Source organism: Catharus ustulatus, chromosome 12 (genome assembly GCF_009819885.2).
Source record: "Catharus ustulatus isolate bCatUst1 chromosome 12, bCatUst1.pri.v2, whole genome shotgun sequence".
Lineage (NCBI taxonomy): Eukaryota > Metazoa > Chordata > Aves > Passeriformes > Turdidae > Catharus > Catharus ustulatus.
The window spans coordinates 4,171,035-4,185,724 of NC_046232.1; the positions used below are offsets into that span (position 1 = coordinate 4,171,035).

Consider the following 14,690-nt stretch of genomic DNA (forward strand, 5'->3'; position numbering starts at 1 on the left):
TATGCTAAGGCCAGATTGATTACTAGACTGTCTTATCTCTGCCTTCTCTACCCTAAATGATAAGAACTCATGATTAATTTAATACCTAAGCAGAGACTATCAGGGACTGATTTTGTTCCAAGTACTAGAAGATGAAATGCAGACATCAGAGGCATCTCCAATACTGCACATGTAACATCAGAGGCTTTAAAATAACCTTAAGTTACAGGAGATCAAGTATAAAAAACATGCTGTGCAAATTAAAAATTGGTGGTGAAACGTATTCTATGTGGGGAGCGAGACACTGTCATTAATATCATGGTATTAGCAATGCCTTAGGTTTTACCCTTTTTCATTTTCATATATTCAAATATTTACATTTGTTAAATGTTTAGCCATATGCAAACAAGCCTAAGAGTAAACCTACACCTTCTACATTCTCAAACTTTGTCTAAATCCACACACAACAGTCAGCAAGTGAAACTTGTTTTCTCTCAAGTACACAAAATGGCTTTCAAAAATAATACCATTTGCAAAACAGGTATATTATATGTTAAAAGTCTAAAGTAAGTGTTACTTTTTGGATTTTCTGCATTTAAAACATTGTATTTACTCTATTTCTATTCAACACAAAACCAGAAGTTCTTATTCCCTGTCTAAAACTAGCACTGACTTCTGCTGTTTCTCCAGCAAGCAGGTTCTCTAGACTGGGGCAAGAACCCCAGTACTTCTAAATTGGAATGTGAAGACAAAACAAAAAACTTCAGAGAAAGAGGAGATAAGTTATTGCCTGACCAATTAAAGTTCATTCAGAAGGATTTTCTCTGTTGTTTTCACTGATTGGATACTCTTGAGAAGAATATATATTATTAATGAATAAAAAAGTGAAATTTTGGTGAGTGAGCCAGAAATCTCAAGCAAATAATTTTTAAGGTACAATAATGATTATGATTATGAAGAGTATACTAAACTAGTCTTACTAGCTCCAATTAAAAATTTAGGTAAAACACCTACCCCTCAAAATACTAAATTTCTTGGTCCTGGATAATAAATATTACCATAGGCATAGTGGGAACAGAGATGGCAGCATGCTATGTCATCATAGGGCAGGTAACAACTATGAAGGTAATACTAAAAGCATTAGTTTGAGAAGGAGGCAGGTAGGGCTGCCCTCTGCTAGCTGCTAACCAAGACATCTTGCTCCTTAACTTCAGAGAAGCAGGGCTGCTAAGCAGTGCAGGAAAGGAAGTATTGAAACCTCTCCTGAAAGATAGCTCTGGTTTGTGTCACCCTGGAAATACTGTCTAATGTAACTGCAGGGGAAGGGAGGTGGGGGTAAATCTTTAGGAGGACAGAGATCTTCCATGCCACTGTGAAATACATAAAATGGACACTTCAGATGCTACTTTATTCCCATTGTAAAACTGAAAATTAGAAAATCTCACACCTCCAGTCCCACGTCCAGCTCTCCTCACTTCAAAAAAGAGATTGAGGAGGAGGAGCATGTCCAGAGAAAGGCAGTGGACATTCTACCTTTCTCTGGGGGAAGGGTCTGGAGCACAGGTCTGACAAGGAGAAACTGAAGGAGCTGGGAAGTGCTTAGCATGGAAAAAATGGAGGCTCAGGGGTGACCTTATCACTCTCTACAATTCCCTGACAGGAGGGGGAGTTGGCCTCTCCTCACAGGCAAGAAGCAAAAGGACAAGAGGACATTGCCTCAAGCTGCACCAGGTGAGGTTCAGGTTGGACAACAGGAAGAATTTCTTCACAGAAGGGGTGGTCAGGCACTGGAAGGAGCTGCCCAGAGAAGAGGTGGAGTCCCCAGCCCTGGATGCAGCACTTAGAGCTGTGCCCCAGCTGCCATTGCCGTGTTCAGCTGGTTGAACTTCTACTTCTGGCTTCAAGAATGGGCTTTAAGTTGTATTGAGCTGAGGTCCTGATTTCTGTTTACAAGGGAGTATCTGTGTACAGAGTACAGTGCCATTTCTGGCTACCTACTTAGCATGTATATCACTCAAACAATGGGACATTAGACAGCTTGCCACATTGTGCTATTTGGGTGGATTTGACTCTAAAATAATACCATTATTGCACAGTAAACTAATTTCACACATGCTCCATGTCCAAAAAAATGGATGAGAGAACATCTAAATAACAAAAATATTTTTACTTACATTGCTCTAGATTCATTCTTTTCTAGTCCTTAATCCACAGCTCTGATAAAAGCTTGCTTCTGGCATAAATCTGCATTCTGGATGCAGCTTCAAGGTTAAGGGATAAAAAGGCAATGGTAACACAATTTTTCTTTACAAAGTAATACTGAATAGTTTTGGCAGACTGGAACTGTGAGAATAACAAGCAACCTATTTGTGTGCTCAAATCAAGATGTAAAATTTATCAAAAGTTTAACATTCAAGGCAGATAATTTGTACTTCTTAATGCAAAAAAAAAAGGAAAAAAAGCTATATTTTTATCTTGGTCAAGTGTTTCACTAGTTGGAAAAAATAACCTGCTAATATAATGATAATTTACACAGGTGCTACAGAAAGTCACCATTGACTGTTACATTCTCATTTTCTGTAAGTTAGGAACTTCCCTGAGAGATGAATTCCAGTGAAGACGTAAGTTTAGCACCACTAGCAGAGGTTAATTGAATTGTTTATGCTTTTTCTTCCCACACACTTACTGAACTTGAAGTCCAATCACACCCTTCTCCCTCTGTTTTTCAGTACAGAGAGTTCAGTCACATACATCTCTTAGTCTACACGTTGTGCCTGTTTTTCTTTATCGAACTCCCTTGCAATCTTTAAGGCAGTGCTGTTGAGTGAAACTGACTGCATGTTACAGATAATAGTGACAATTACTCCTCTGGGGGGTGCCACTGGCTGGGTACCCAGAGCTTCAGGGTCCAGCTCTTCAGGCAGAATGAGGAGGACACTGCTGGCCCCCACGGCACCCCCAGTATGAGATGCATAGTGTCTCTGCCGCCTGCAGCAGCCATACTGCTGGTTCTTCTCCACCACAGCCCAAGCCATTGCATATTTACCATCCCTGTCCCACGACACTTCTGTTTTTGGCACTGGAGTCCACATCATTGCAACTGTGCCTGGCTTGAGGTACCCTGGGAGAAGTTTGGCATTCCTATTTTTAAATTGTCCAGCTTGATAACTGTACAACAAGGCATTTCCAAATTTCAGGAGGTCACCCACTGATGACAGAAATCCACCACCGGCCCACTTGTAAGAGTTGTCCACGTACGGTGCATTCACCAGCCGTCCCTTTTTGTTATAAATGTAACACCTAAAATTCAAGAAAATTCAACTTGTTATTCTCATATACTCTGCACAATGATTTTAAGCTGCCCTACCCTAAAAGAGCAAACTGAGCATGTATTAGCTTGCTCTCACAAACATTTAAAGGGTTTTAAAAAGACGTTTTTGAAATATATTTATTGCAAAAAAATCAACAAGTAATCCAAACAGAAAAACAAAAATTAAGGTGACTTCTTAGGTTAGAAGCTTAACTTCAATAAAAGTAGTAATCCTTCTGCTTAATCTTAGGATATACTAAGAATAAAAACAATATACAAATAACAGATGTGACAGAAATAAATAGATCAGCCAGCACAGATTTTTTTTTTCTTAAATACCTCTACTACTATGAAGTGTTTTAAAGAATAAGGAATTCTACAACTGAGGCGTAGGTGACTGCTTTCAAACATTTATGGCTGATGTCCCCCACTGCCCCATTATGGTTGCCATATTCTACAACAAAGCAAGGAGCATTAAAGTCTTGCATAACACAAATTAGAAACTGCCAACCAGAGCTGCAGAATGAACTGTCAGGAACAATACATCAGAAGTGCAGAACCAACTATACTTTTGAAAGAAACAGTCCAATAATGACTTGATTAATTTCATACAACATATAAAAATGACTTGTTGAATAAATACATAACCCAAGGAATTTCAACCTATGGTCTTTATACCAAATAAGGTCCATGCACTACTTGGAGAGCTAAGAAAAGGAAAAGCCCTGCCTAGATGGCACTTGTATTGAGGCTTTTTAGCAAACTTCTGAGTAACTTACACCACTGAAACTCAGAGGTTGAAACAAAGGAAGAATGATGAACAGTCCAGGATGCAAGACTCTGACAGTGATTTAGTATCTTGTTGTCCCCATAATGAGTTTTTTGGTCACAAAAACACCCTGTTACAAAGACATCAACCTCTAAAAGATCTAGAACATGGATTTTTTGCATTTTCCTATTAGATAAATATAGTATAACCAAACCATTAAACAAACCTCAATGCATAATACATTCTATTTTGAGGCCTAAAGTTCCAGTTTGTGGCAGCAAACCATCAGCATCTCAGTTTTGCATAACAGTAAGTACCTATAAAAAGACTTCCAGAACAGCATCCGACCCAATTCTTTGATCCCTCCTATATTTCAGTTTATAAAAGCACAAACGTATGCACGTTCAAAAAAATCTGGACTGTACAAGGCTGATAAATTCATCCAGATGAGCCTCTGAGCCTACAGCCAGAGAACCTCTGAAATTTTGCAAGTACATGAAACACCAGCACAAAGCATCTTAGACTAACTAGTAAAACTGTACACACATGCACTTTCAATATACACTTTTTCTTAGTATAAACCTCAGCTTCAGCATGTTCATCATTCTTGGAGAGTATTTTAGAAGCCAAACTTTAAAAAAGTCTGAGTCTCATTTTCGTGAGACTGTTACTATAACCTGCTTTGTCATTCAACAGAATTCTTGCCCCACACCAGAATTTAACAAGGGAATCAATAATCAGTTTCTGAGCCCAGACAGGAAAGTCAATAAAATAAGACAAGAAACCCTAGCTATATCCACTACATCAGAATGGATTATCCAGTTACATAAATTTCTCTCAGCTTGTTGTTTTGTGGGTGCCTTTTAATTCTGGTCAAGATTCATACTAAAATTTGATTTATGAAAACCTTACGCTACTGTGAGACTATTACAATTCCATGGAACCCTTTAAATGCCAGAACATTAAGCAAACCAAGGTAACTATATATTCCAACATAACCTCCTAATTAACTCCTTATTTTATTTGCATTTATGTGCTTACTTGTACCCAAAGCAAATATAAACTTAGAAGTCACTCCTATTACTCCCCTCCCTTCCCAAATTCACACTTCGAACAATAAATACTTATTTCTTATCCTGTAGTTTAACATGCTAATCACAGAACCTATACCATGGCACTGGAACCAGCTACATGAGTAATGCTGAGGTAACATACACCACTTCATTCAAATGTCTGGGAAAAGGAAAGTCACACATTTTTAATTCAGCTCTCTTAATTAAAATACAAAGGGCAACAGTTGCTGTGGAAAAATTACAGAGTTCCACCCCTGTTTACCTTGCTCTGTTATATATCATTGCTTCATTGTCATCAAGGACAGTTGACAGCATATCCAAATCACGAAACATTTTCAGCATATAATCTGTAAATTTTTGTCCGGAAGCTCTCTCCACAACAGCACTTAAGAGAGTAAAGCCATACGTTGAGTACAAGAACTGACTACCTTGAAGAAACACAATGAGAAAGGGAAAAAACCCCACATTAATTGCATGATGCTTAAATGGAATCATATGTGCAAATAAAACTATATATAGCAATTAACAATCAACCATTGTTGATCCTAGGCCTGGGAAATTCTGCACTGGATAAAGATCCTGCTATGAGAACAGCACGAAAATCTTCCAGGGATCTCCACGCACAGTCACATTTCACGGTGTCAACACTGACATTTTCCACAAGATTTACCATATCAGATCTAACAAGGATGTCTGCATTTGGAAACCTGACACAAGTCATAAAATTACTGCTTAAAAGATGCTCAGCTACTGTGACTTGTTTGTGTGCCCATATCCCCTGGAGAAGGGAAAACAACAGCAGTACTCATATTTTTCAAGGGTATTCATCACTTTTAACACAGTGTTTCTAGTCCTAGAATATCCCAAAAGACTATATGAACACAAGCATGCATATTATTTAAGACAATAGAATTTCTTTACAAAGCAATGTTTCATTTTTAAAAAATCTCATCCATGTGCTAATGCCTTCTATGAAACATTTCCATATTGAGCTACTGCTAAAGTGCCTACAGTTGAGAAAGATCTCTTACTTGGTTTCCTAGAGCTCTCCAAGATGGGGAGTGTTTAACTTCTCCCTCTTTCTACCACTCTCCCCCTAAATGCACATTATTTACTGTTTATCCACAATGGAAATAATTTACCTTAACCTGACTAATTTAAAATTTACACCTGAAGCTCCTCAAGTCCTCTCTAGACCTAATTTAAATAACCCCCACAAATAAATTCTGTGATTCTGTGTTTTTTCTGTAGATCTTTTTTAGGTTTGATTTAGTGCCTCAGTAAATTTTTTGCTTTTGGTTGGTCCCCATCTAGAAGGCCCAGAACATGACTACAGCAAGTTGGTATCTGTTTACAAAATACTTTGTAGATACAAATTTATCAGAATTATATTCTGCTTCAGCATTTATAAATCCACTAACTGGTATGTTTCAGAGCATTTACTGCATCACTTACTGCTCCAGGGAGAAAAGACTTATACATAAATATTATATGACCAGACAGTTTGTGCAGAACAGACCAAATATTTCTCTGTTGAGCTTTTAATGGGCCACATGAAGAAAAAAAAAAAAAAAAGGAAGAGAAGCAGAACTAATCAAAACCCCTACACAAACACTCTTCACTGAACTCTACTATCATCAGGTAAAAATATTTAAAACAAAAATCTCACCAAAAGAGCATATTTTTGGTCTACATTAATAAAAACTCACCTGGTTTAAAGAATAAAGGATCATTTTTAAATATCTTCAGTGATTCAATCACACTTTCAAATTTTTCCTTCAAATAATACTCCTCCTGTAGAAACTCGTCCTTCTTGCCAGGCTTTGAATTTTGGCTTTTTGTCTCACTATCGTGTTCTTTTTTCTGTTTGACACAATCAGTTTTTTCAGTCCCTTTACCTTCTTTTTGTTCTTTATCCTGATGAGATTTTGTTAGCTTAAGTGCTCTGTTTGCCTTTTCCTTTTCTTCTTTTACTTTTGTAATATCTTTTTCATAGTGACGAATCCCACTCAAGTGTGAAACCAACAGTCTTGTGGTGATCGTGACCTAGGTAGACAGGATATGTGAGCTCTCTTCATTAAAAGACCAACAGCAAACCAGCAAAAAAGCAAAATTCACCATGACAAAGAGCAGGCAAACATGCAAGACATTTTAAATACCACATATTAAACACAGTATTAAAAGAAAAAATATGTATGTGGACACTATACACTTGATATCAATTAAAGATCCAAAATACACTTTTTGAGCAGGAAACATCAGTATTTGTCTAAATTTTTTTGAGTGTTTTGTAGGAATGTCCAGATCAGACACCTGTACACAGATAGCTGTGTACCGACAGGAACGAAAATTTTAAAAAACTCTTACCAATAAACAATTACATACCTTTTCACCCTCGTATTCCTTTTCTGGAAACTCAGGGACATATTTCTGCACTGGAGCATCTAAATCCAGTTTCCCCTCCTCCCACAGTTTAGCAACAGCCATCATTGTAAGACACTTGCTGATACTGGCGATGCGCATGATGGTCTCTGGCTTACACACCACGCGGTTCTCTACGTCAGCATAGCCCAAACCTTCAGGAAAATAAAAACACTCTGCTAAGTCCTTTGCACAGAGACATGCTGAATTAATTATATGCAATGAATTAGATTTACTGGCCCTTTAAAATATTTTTCCTCTAGCTTAACTGGGATACAAAGTGTTGGACTATCCCAGCTCCCTGCTTCAATTCATTTAATAACACATTAATATTGTTATTAATATTCTATTAATAACATATTTAATAACTACTACTGTAGTAGTAGCAGTTAATCAGAGCCCATTGGATCAGACAATGGCATCTCAAGTTGGTGATTAGGGCTACAACAAACATAATAATAAATGAGATCAAAGATTAAGCCAAAATTTACGCAGCTGAGGTCAGATATTCAGTGTAGAAAACCCAAAGAGACCAAAATCCAGACCATAAAATAACTGACCAACAGTCACAAATGCTCCTTTTATTGCTCTGAATTAATGGCTGAAGCAGTAAAGGTTTTTATTTTATCAGTACAAAAACTGAGAGAGGAAATCACCCTCAAATTAATACCAATTACCTCAGCTGTAAGGCTTCACAAAACCGCGGTGTTACCATGTTTCAACACCATTCAGCATGTCTTCAATTAAAACACAGCTTAAGAGGCTCTGTAACAGTGTTTTCCTATGTAACCAACCCACAAGTCTGGCAGCAAGAACTGGAAATAATCAGGCAAGCTAGTCTTCAGTTCGAGTGAGGTTTGAAGAAAGTGCAAGCGATGTTGCAGCATAAAAGCAAGAAAATGCAGCAATAACATATTTACAGTTTTCAGTACAAGAAAGGCCTGCAAGCAACACACCTCTGCCTACATAAAACTGTAGCCTAACAATGAACTACTCAGGGAAAAACCCCAAACCTTGACAAAGTACAAGAAATAAAACAGATGACATGCCATTCACCCGAGACCCTTTCTCTTACATAGTTGCTACTCAAGTGTCTGGTGCTGGTCAATTCAGATGCTGTTCCCCCAGTGAAAACACCTTCCAAACCTCACACCATTCCCATCAAGCAAGAAAACAGGTTTATTATGTGGTCACAGAATACACTCAACTTACACCTGTTCCTATTTTGCCCCCATGGAGAAGGGAGGAGGAGACTCAAACAACCCAGAACTGGGTTTTTTGAAATTCATGAAAATGTTTCTGAGAACAGATACACATTTTGGTAGGGTTTTTTTAAACATCAAATGTCTACATGACATGAGAAGCACTAACAGGCTCTACTCAAAACTAAACTGTGTAACCAGAAAAATCAATTGAAATTTCTGAAAGGATAACACCTCTTAAATCCCAGTATCATCCCAGTAAAACTACACCTCTGCCCACAGACAAGAGCCAGTTTACCAAGGAAGGTGTCATTTGATACTCCCTCAGCACCCATTTGTGGCTACTGTGTGGAGATGGGACATCAAGTAGATGAAATCCCAGTTTGATGAGCTTGTCTGAATTGATAAATTTTTAAAATGTTCATCGGTTCTTGACAGTACACACAACTACTACTCCCACATACTAACCTTCTGACCAGACTTCCTTTCCATCTACAGAAACTCCAACCAGTATACCTGGGATTCCTGCTTCATCCTGCCAAAAAAAAAAAAAAAAAAAAAAAAGACAGAAGACTTTTAGAAGGATCTTTGCAGTTTAAAAATACATCCTCCCAAACCCTTGAACTGAAAAAGCTATAATAAAACCCCTTCAAATAATTTTGTTACATACTAGTTTGGGTGGACTGGTACAAACTGCTTTTGCAAAGCTGACATTTTAACTCAGCTATTGGGGAAAACACACCTAACAAGATAATATTTTTGCTTTAATAATTCAATTAAATTGTTGAACGGAACATGCAAAAGAAACAAAATATGACAGAGTTAATATGCAGCCGGCAAACTGCATCACCTAATGGCAGGCGAGATTGCAAAGAAGCTTCAGCTGGATTTTCGAAGTAACTACATGGTGCTTTTTTAACAGAATCACAAAACATCCTAGGTTGGAGGGGGTCCACAACGATCCTAGAGGGCAACTCCTGGCCTTGCACAGAATTCCAAGATGGAATTCATCCTGTACCTGAGAGCATTGCTCAAATGCTCCTGAGCTCTGCCGGGCTTGCGAGCCGTGACCGCTTCCCTGGGGAGCCTGTTCAGTGCCTTAGCACCCTCTAAGTAGAAAACTTTTCCTAATATCCACCTAAACTTCTCCTGACTTAATTCCCTGGTATTCCCGAGTCACAGAAGGCAGAGAGCAGTGCCTGTCCCTCCGCTTTTCCTCATGAGCAAGACGCAGCCCGCAATGAGCTCTCCTCTCCACCAGGCCGAACACAGCGCCCTCGGCCACTCCTCCCATGGCTCTCGCCACACCTTCCCAGAACCTTTAATGCTCCCCTCGTTCTCAGACACCCCACACTGTGCCACACTCCCTCAGCCCTCTGTACCAAGCTAGCGTAAGCTGCTCCAGCACTGGCAGCCTCCAGCGGACCCCCCGCTCAGCACCTTGATCCTCCGCACCAGGTCCCTGCTCCTCTCCACGGCCGCGCCGAAGCCCCGCGGCGGCTTCTCCTCCCGCCCGCTCTCAGGCTCGCCTTCCGCCGGCGCCGCTCGAACCCCCAGCGCCAGCCCCAGCGCCAGCCCCCAGCCCCAGGGCTGCGCCCCGGCCCCGCCGCCCCCTCTGCGGGACGCGGGGACCCACCCGGGAGCGGCCGCCCGGGCCCGCTGCAGGGCCCGCGCCAGGCCCGACGCGGCCGGGGCGGACATGGCGAGCCCGGGTCACAGGCACCGCCTCGCCGGGCCGAGCCCCGAGCGCATCGAGCGCCGCCGCCTCACGGAGCGGTGTGGCCGCAGCGGCGGGACGGGCTGAGGCAGGACGGGCTCTGGGCGGGACGGGCTGAGGCAGGACGGGACGGGGCGGGACGGGCGGGACGGGCTCGGGTGGGGCCTGCGGGGGCCGGCGCAGGGCAGCGCGGCTCTGCCGCGGTTACCGCGGCTGCGAACGGGCGGGCTCCGCCGAGCTGCACATGCGGCTCTCGGGCCGCTTCTGGCCGGCCACAGCGATAAAGAGAATCACAGGAACAACGAGGTTGGGAAAGACCTCTGAGATCAGCAAGTCCAACCGGTGACAGAACACTACCTCATCAACTGGACCATAGAACCAAGTGCAACGCGCAGTCTTTCCCTGAACAACTCCAGGGTCGGTGACTCCAGCACCTTCCTGGTCAGCCCATTCTCATGTCACTCTTGCAGTGAAGAAATTCTTCCTAGTACCCATTCTAAACCTCCCTTGGTGCAGTTTAAGATTATGTCCTCTCATTCTGTCACTTGTTGGGTGGGAGTAAAGTCTGACCCACACCTGGCTACACCCTCCTGGTGCAGTGAGTTCTAGAGGGCAATAAGGTCTTCCCAGAATCTCCTTTTCTCCAGGCTAAGCACCCCCAGCTCTCTCATCTTACCAGACTTGTGCTCCAGACCTTCCCCCATCTCCACTGTCCTTTGAAGCCACTGCAGCACCTCAGTGTACTTCTTGTCTTGAAGGGCACAGAACTGGACACAGCACATCAGAGGTGGCCTCACCAGTGCCATGTACAGGAGAGCTGGTTCCTTTAGTTAACCACCAAAAGCCACCAGCTGTTATGGGTGGTATTTGGCAAAATGAGCCAAATCCCTGTGAATTCTCCCCAAAGACTTACTCTTTGAAAGTAAAGGTTTCTGAAGCACAGATCTTCTCTGTTGGGTAACTGGAATGCTCAGAGCCCCCAGCAGGCTCAGCACCACTCACTCTTCCTCCTGATGGAGGTGAGGTTGTAACTCCTGCCAGCACCAATGTGGATCTGACAAAATAATCTGGTTTTAACCAACACTTTCATTGCACTGATGCATAAGAACAAGATGGAGAATGTGAAGAATACTTCAAGCCACAAAATAATTTAACTCTGCACTCCCCCGTAAATGTTCGCAGAATCTAATGAAAAAAGCTGGCATATGCAGCTGACAGACTCCCTGCTTCTGTTACAAGTATGGCTCACTTCTTTGAGATGCTAACCTAGGGATTTCAATGTTCTTCATGTCCAATGATCTCAAAAACTGCAGGATTTGGCAGAAAGTCAGGCCAAATAGCTTTCATGTGTGAAGTCAAAGGCAGACTAGATGCTACCCTTTTCATTGCAGGTATTTATTGCTGAGTATTTTCTCAATAAAACTCCATTGCTTATCACAGTACAACTTCATACCCAACTCCTACAAGATGATGTATTTACTTTCTTGTAACTCATTTTCACGGTGTTAAACTGTGTCTGGAAGCATTTTGCAGCAGGATTCTCTGCATTCTTACATTAACCTGCTCAGCAGGAATACTCTTTGACATCACACTTTTGAATGGGCCAAAAACAAAGCTTGCCATTTTTCTCTGATTGCCTTAATGAAAAGCTTTGTTGTGCTAACTCCAGTAGCACAACTTGGCCTATTGTTATCTATTTTATCTTCCTCTAAACTGCTGAGTTTGTTAGCTTTGAATTGAAGTATAAGGCTTACAGTGTTTTGAGGATTTTCTACTCTTTTTCTACTGATCACAATAGAAAATGAGGCGAGCACTAGGTTGATCCAATTCTAATTTAGCAAAAAAGACTATATTTTTATTCTATTCTTGTCCATCAGAAGTATAGGCACAGAGTCTCAACTGTAATCCATCTTCTTTATTTAACATAGCCAGAAAAGTCAATCTGGAGACCCCTCTGGCATGGTGGAAAAATCACCACATGGTTGGTTTAGTACTAAACCAGCTGACTTTTCCCCTGCTCTGCCTCCTTGCCAGGCTATACTTGCTGGATTCTGTTGAGATATGCCTTGTTCAGATGATAAAGAATGGTGTGAGACAGTGGGCCTCTCAGCAAGGCAGGGCTGTGCTCCCTCATTCCACTTGGGCCCAGTTTTGGAGTCTCACCATCAAGAACCCCTTAAGGTTTAAGAGCCTCTAAGACAAACACCAACTGCTCAGTAATACAAGATCTTCAAACAAACTGCTGGAGTATCTTCCCAGTTATCTTGCTCTTCAGTTGTGTGCTACAGCATCCACTTGCTTTCTCATAACACTGCTGATGTGAGATGGGGAAACCACAGGAGGTTGGGCAGCAGCTTTTGTGCTGTTCTGCAGTGGTGTAGCCCACCAGCAAAAGGTACAATGTGCTCATTCTGCTGCTGACAGTCACCAGTTTGTGGAAACACCAGGCCTCTGCAAATTGTGAGGCTTCACCAACATTTCCTAAAACATAACTCTTGAGACAAAAAAAAAAAAAAAATTGGGAATTTTGAAAACAACTTCATCACTTCTGTCAGTCCTCCTCCATTTCTGCAAATGCTTTTGTGGATTCTGGTGTCTCAGCAATGTTTAACAGATGCTATTATGGTTGTTCCTGCTTGTAGGTCTGGACTTTGATCACATTATTGCTTGCTATGATGATCTCATTTGCTTTTCTAGTTCACTGACAAACTCTGCAGTGACATGCCCCTAAATGTAATCCTTCAATTGAAAAAATGGGTAATGTTTTCAACAAACAACATGTAAGGTTTGAAAGACAGAAAACAAGTGATCAGTATTAGTGTTCCCCTGATAAAGGGCTGGTCAGATCTGGAATCATGAGCCATCTCTGCTCTTTCATATTATTAAATACCATTTGTAACTGCCCCAGATCCAGACTGAAGCTTATAGGATGAATGTGAAAGGGCTTTTAAAAATGAAGAAAGTAGTAGCTTAAGGAAGTTCCTTTGTTTTCTTTTTGGATTTATTGTGAAACAATGAAATGGTCCACTGATCCAATGGATTCCCATTACTCCAATTGGATTCCAATAATTAAAGACTAACTTACATAAAGATTTCTGGATCTAAAAGTGTTGAATCTAATGGAATGTAATTAACAGACAAGAGCAAAAGTTGTCAAAAAGGACTGTAATTTATATTTGTACTAGAAAAAATGAAGAAAAATAGGAAAACAGCAATTAAAATATTATCTAGGTATACATAGATATGTAGAAAATTTATGATGATGGAAAATGCAAAGGGTGAAGGGATAATGATTACCTTGATCAAACCTGATGGTTCTACTCTCAGCGCAGGAAGGAAGTAAAAGACCCAAATTCTTTCTGAATTAGAAAAGAAGATAAATAAAGGGAATATTAGATGTAGAGAGAAATTAAGCTCTGCTTTCCCTCTCTTTTCAGAAGCAATTTCATTTATTTGAGAACCAAGAGACAGAATTTTTATTTCCCTCTGGCTTGAAGCATTTGTACAGTAGATGGCAGTAAAAACCCTCACCCATTTAATGAGCTGCCAACAAAAGGAGTGGTTCCACTGCCGTGGGAGCTTCCTTGGTTGTCACAGAGTTACTGAACTCAGTTATTACAGTCTCCTCACTCACATACATTTTTTTGTTTGGTCTTGGTCAGTATAACAATTCTTAGAGTATTACTATTTATCAAGTAAGTTAAGAGCTGCTTGATCTCAGTATATGCACCACTGCAGTAACAGAGCTGCCCTACCAATGTGCACCTGTAACATTCTATGCTAAGACAGTCTGACCCAGCCATAAATCCAGGCATAATCCCCGCAAAGGCACAGAAATAAGGGCATACTCACAGCTCGAGTTTAACATTAAAATCTTCCCCAAGTTGTTTGGGTTGGTTTGGGTCTTTTCCAAACTAAGGTCATAGGTCAGCTGAGGAACATTAGTCAGGAACAAATCTTTAAGCATGTAAGATATCTGGACCAAGAGAAAGAGGATTAGAAGCAGTGGGTCCTCAGACAGTGAGATCAATACATTTATCATCAGCTGTGCTTAATTTACTTCCTTTTCCTGTGTGCTCAGGATGTATCACCTGGGCATTATACACTTTCAATGAAATAGAATATGCAAATTTTGCAGTAGCACACTGTTACTGTCCTAATTTCAGAAGTTGCATGCAGTCTGACACAGATCCTAAAAAATAGGATGGGAGTTTGAAAA

General features: G+C 40.9%; 1 protein-coding gene across 1 annotated transcript; it reads right to left on the bottom strand.

The window, feature by feature from the left end:
* Nucleotides 1-1,762: 1,762 nt before the first annotated feature.
* On the bottom strand, nucleotides 1,763-10,167 carry LACTB (lactamase beta). Its single transcript, XM_033070991.2, has 6 exons — nucleotides 10,137-10,167; nucleotides 9,223-9,289; nucleotides 7,517-7,707; nucleotides 6,841-7,177; nucleotides 5,394-5,559; nucleotides 1,763-3,279 (listed from the first exon to the last, which is right to left on the bottom strand). Exons 3-6 carry the CDS (start codon nucleotides 7,652-7,654, stop codon nucleotides 2,736-2,738), a joined length of 1,185 nt encoding a protein of 394 aa, XP_032926882.1. The 5' UTR covers nucleotides 7,655-7,707; nucleotides 9,223-9,289; nucleotides 10,137-10,167; the 3' UTR covers nucleotides 1,763-2,735.
* Between the last annotated feature and the right edge of the window lie 4,523 nt (nucleotides 10,168-14,690).

Bases quoted from the DNA above. Each gene is read 5' to 3' on its own strand.
- LACTB (XM_033070991.2), bottom strand. From the start codon at position 7,654: ATGCGCATCGCCAGTATCAGCAAGTGTCTTACAATGATGGCTGTTGCT. The intron at 7,178-7,516 runs GTATGTAATTGT...CTGTCTACCTAG, and splicing joins AGGAATACGAGGGTGAAAAG to GTCACGATCACCACAAGACT. The intron at 5,560-6,840 runs GTGAGTTTTTAT...TGTTTCTTCAAG, and splicing joins TCCTTTATTCTTTAAACCAG to GTAGTCAGTTCTTGTACTCA.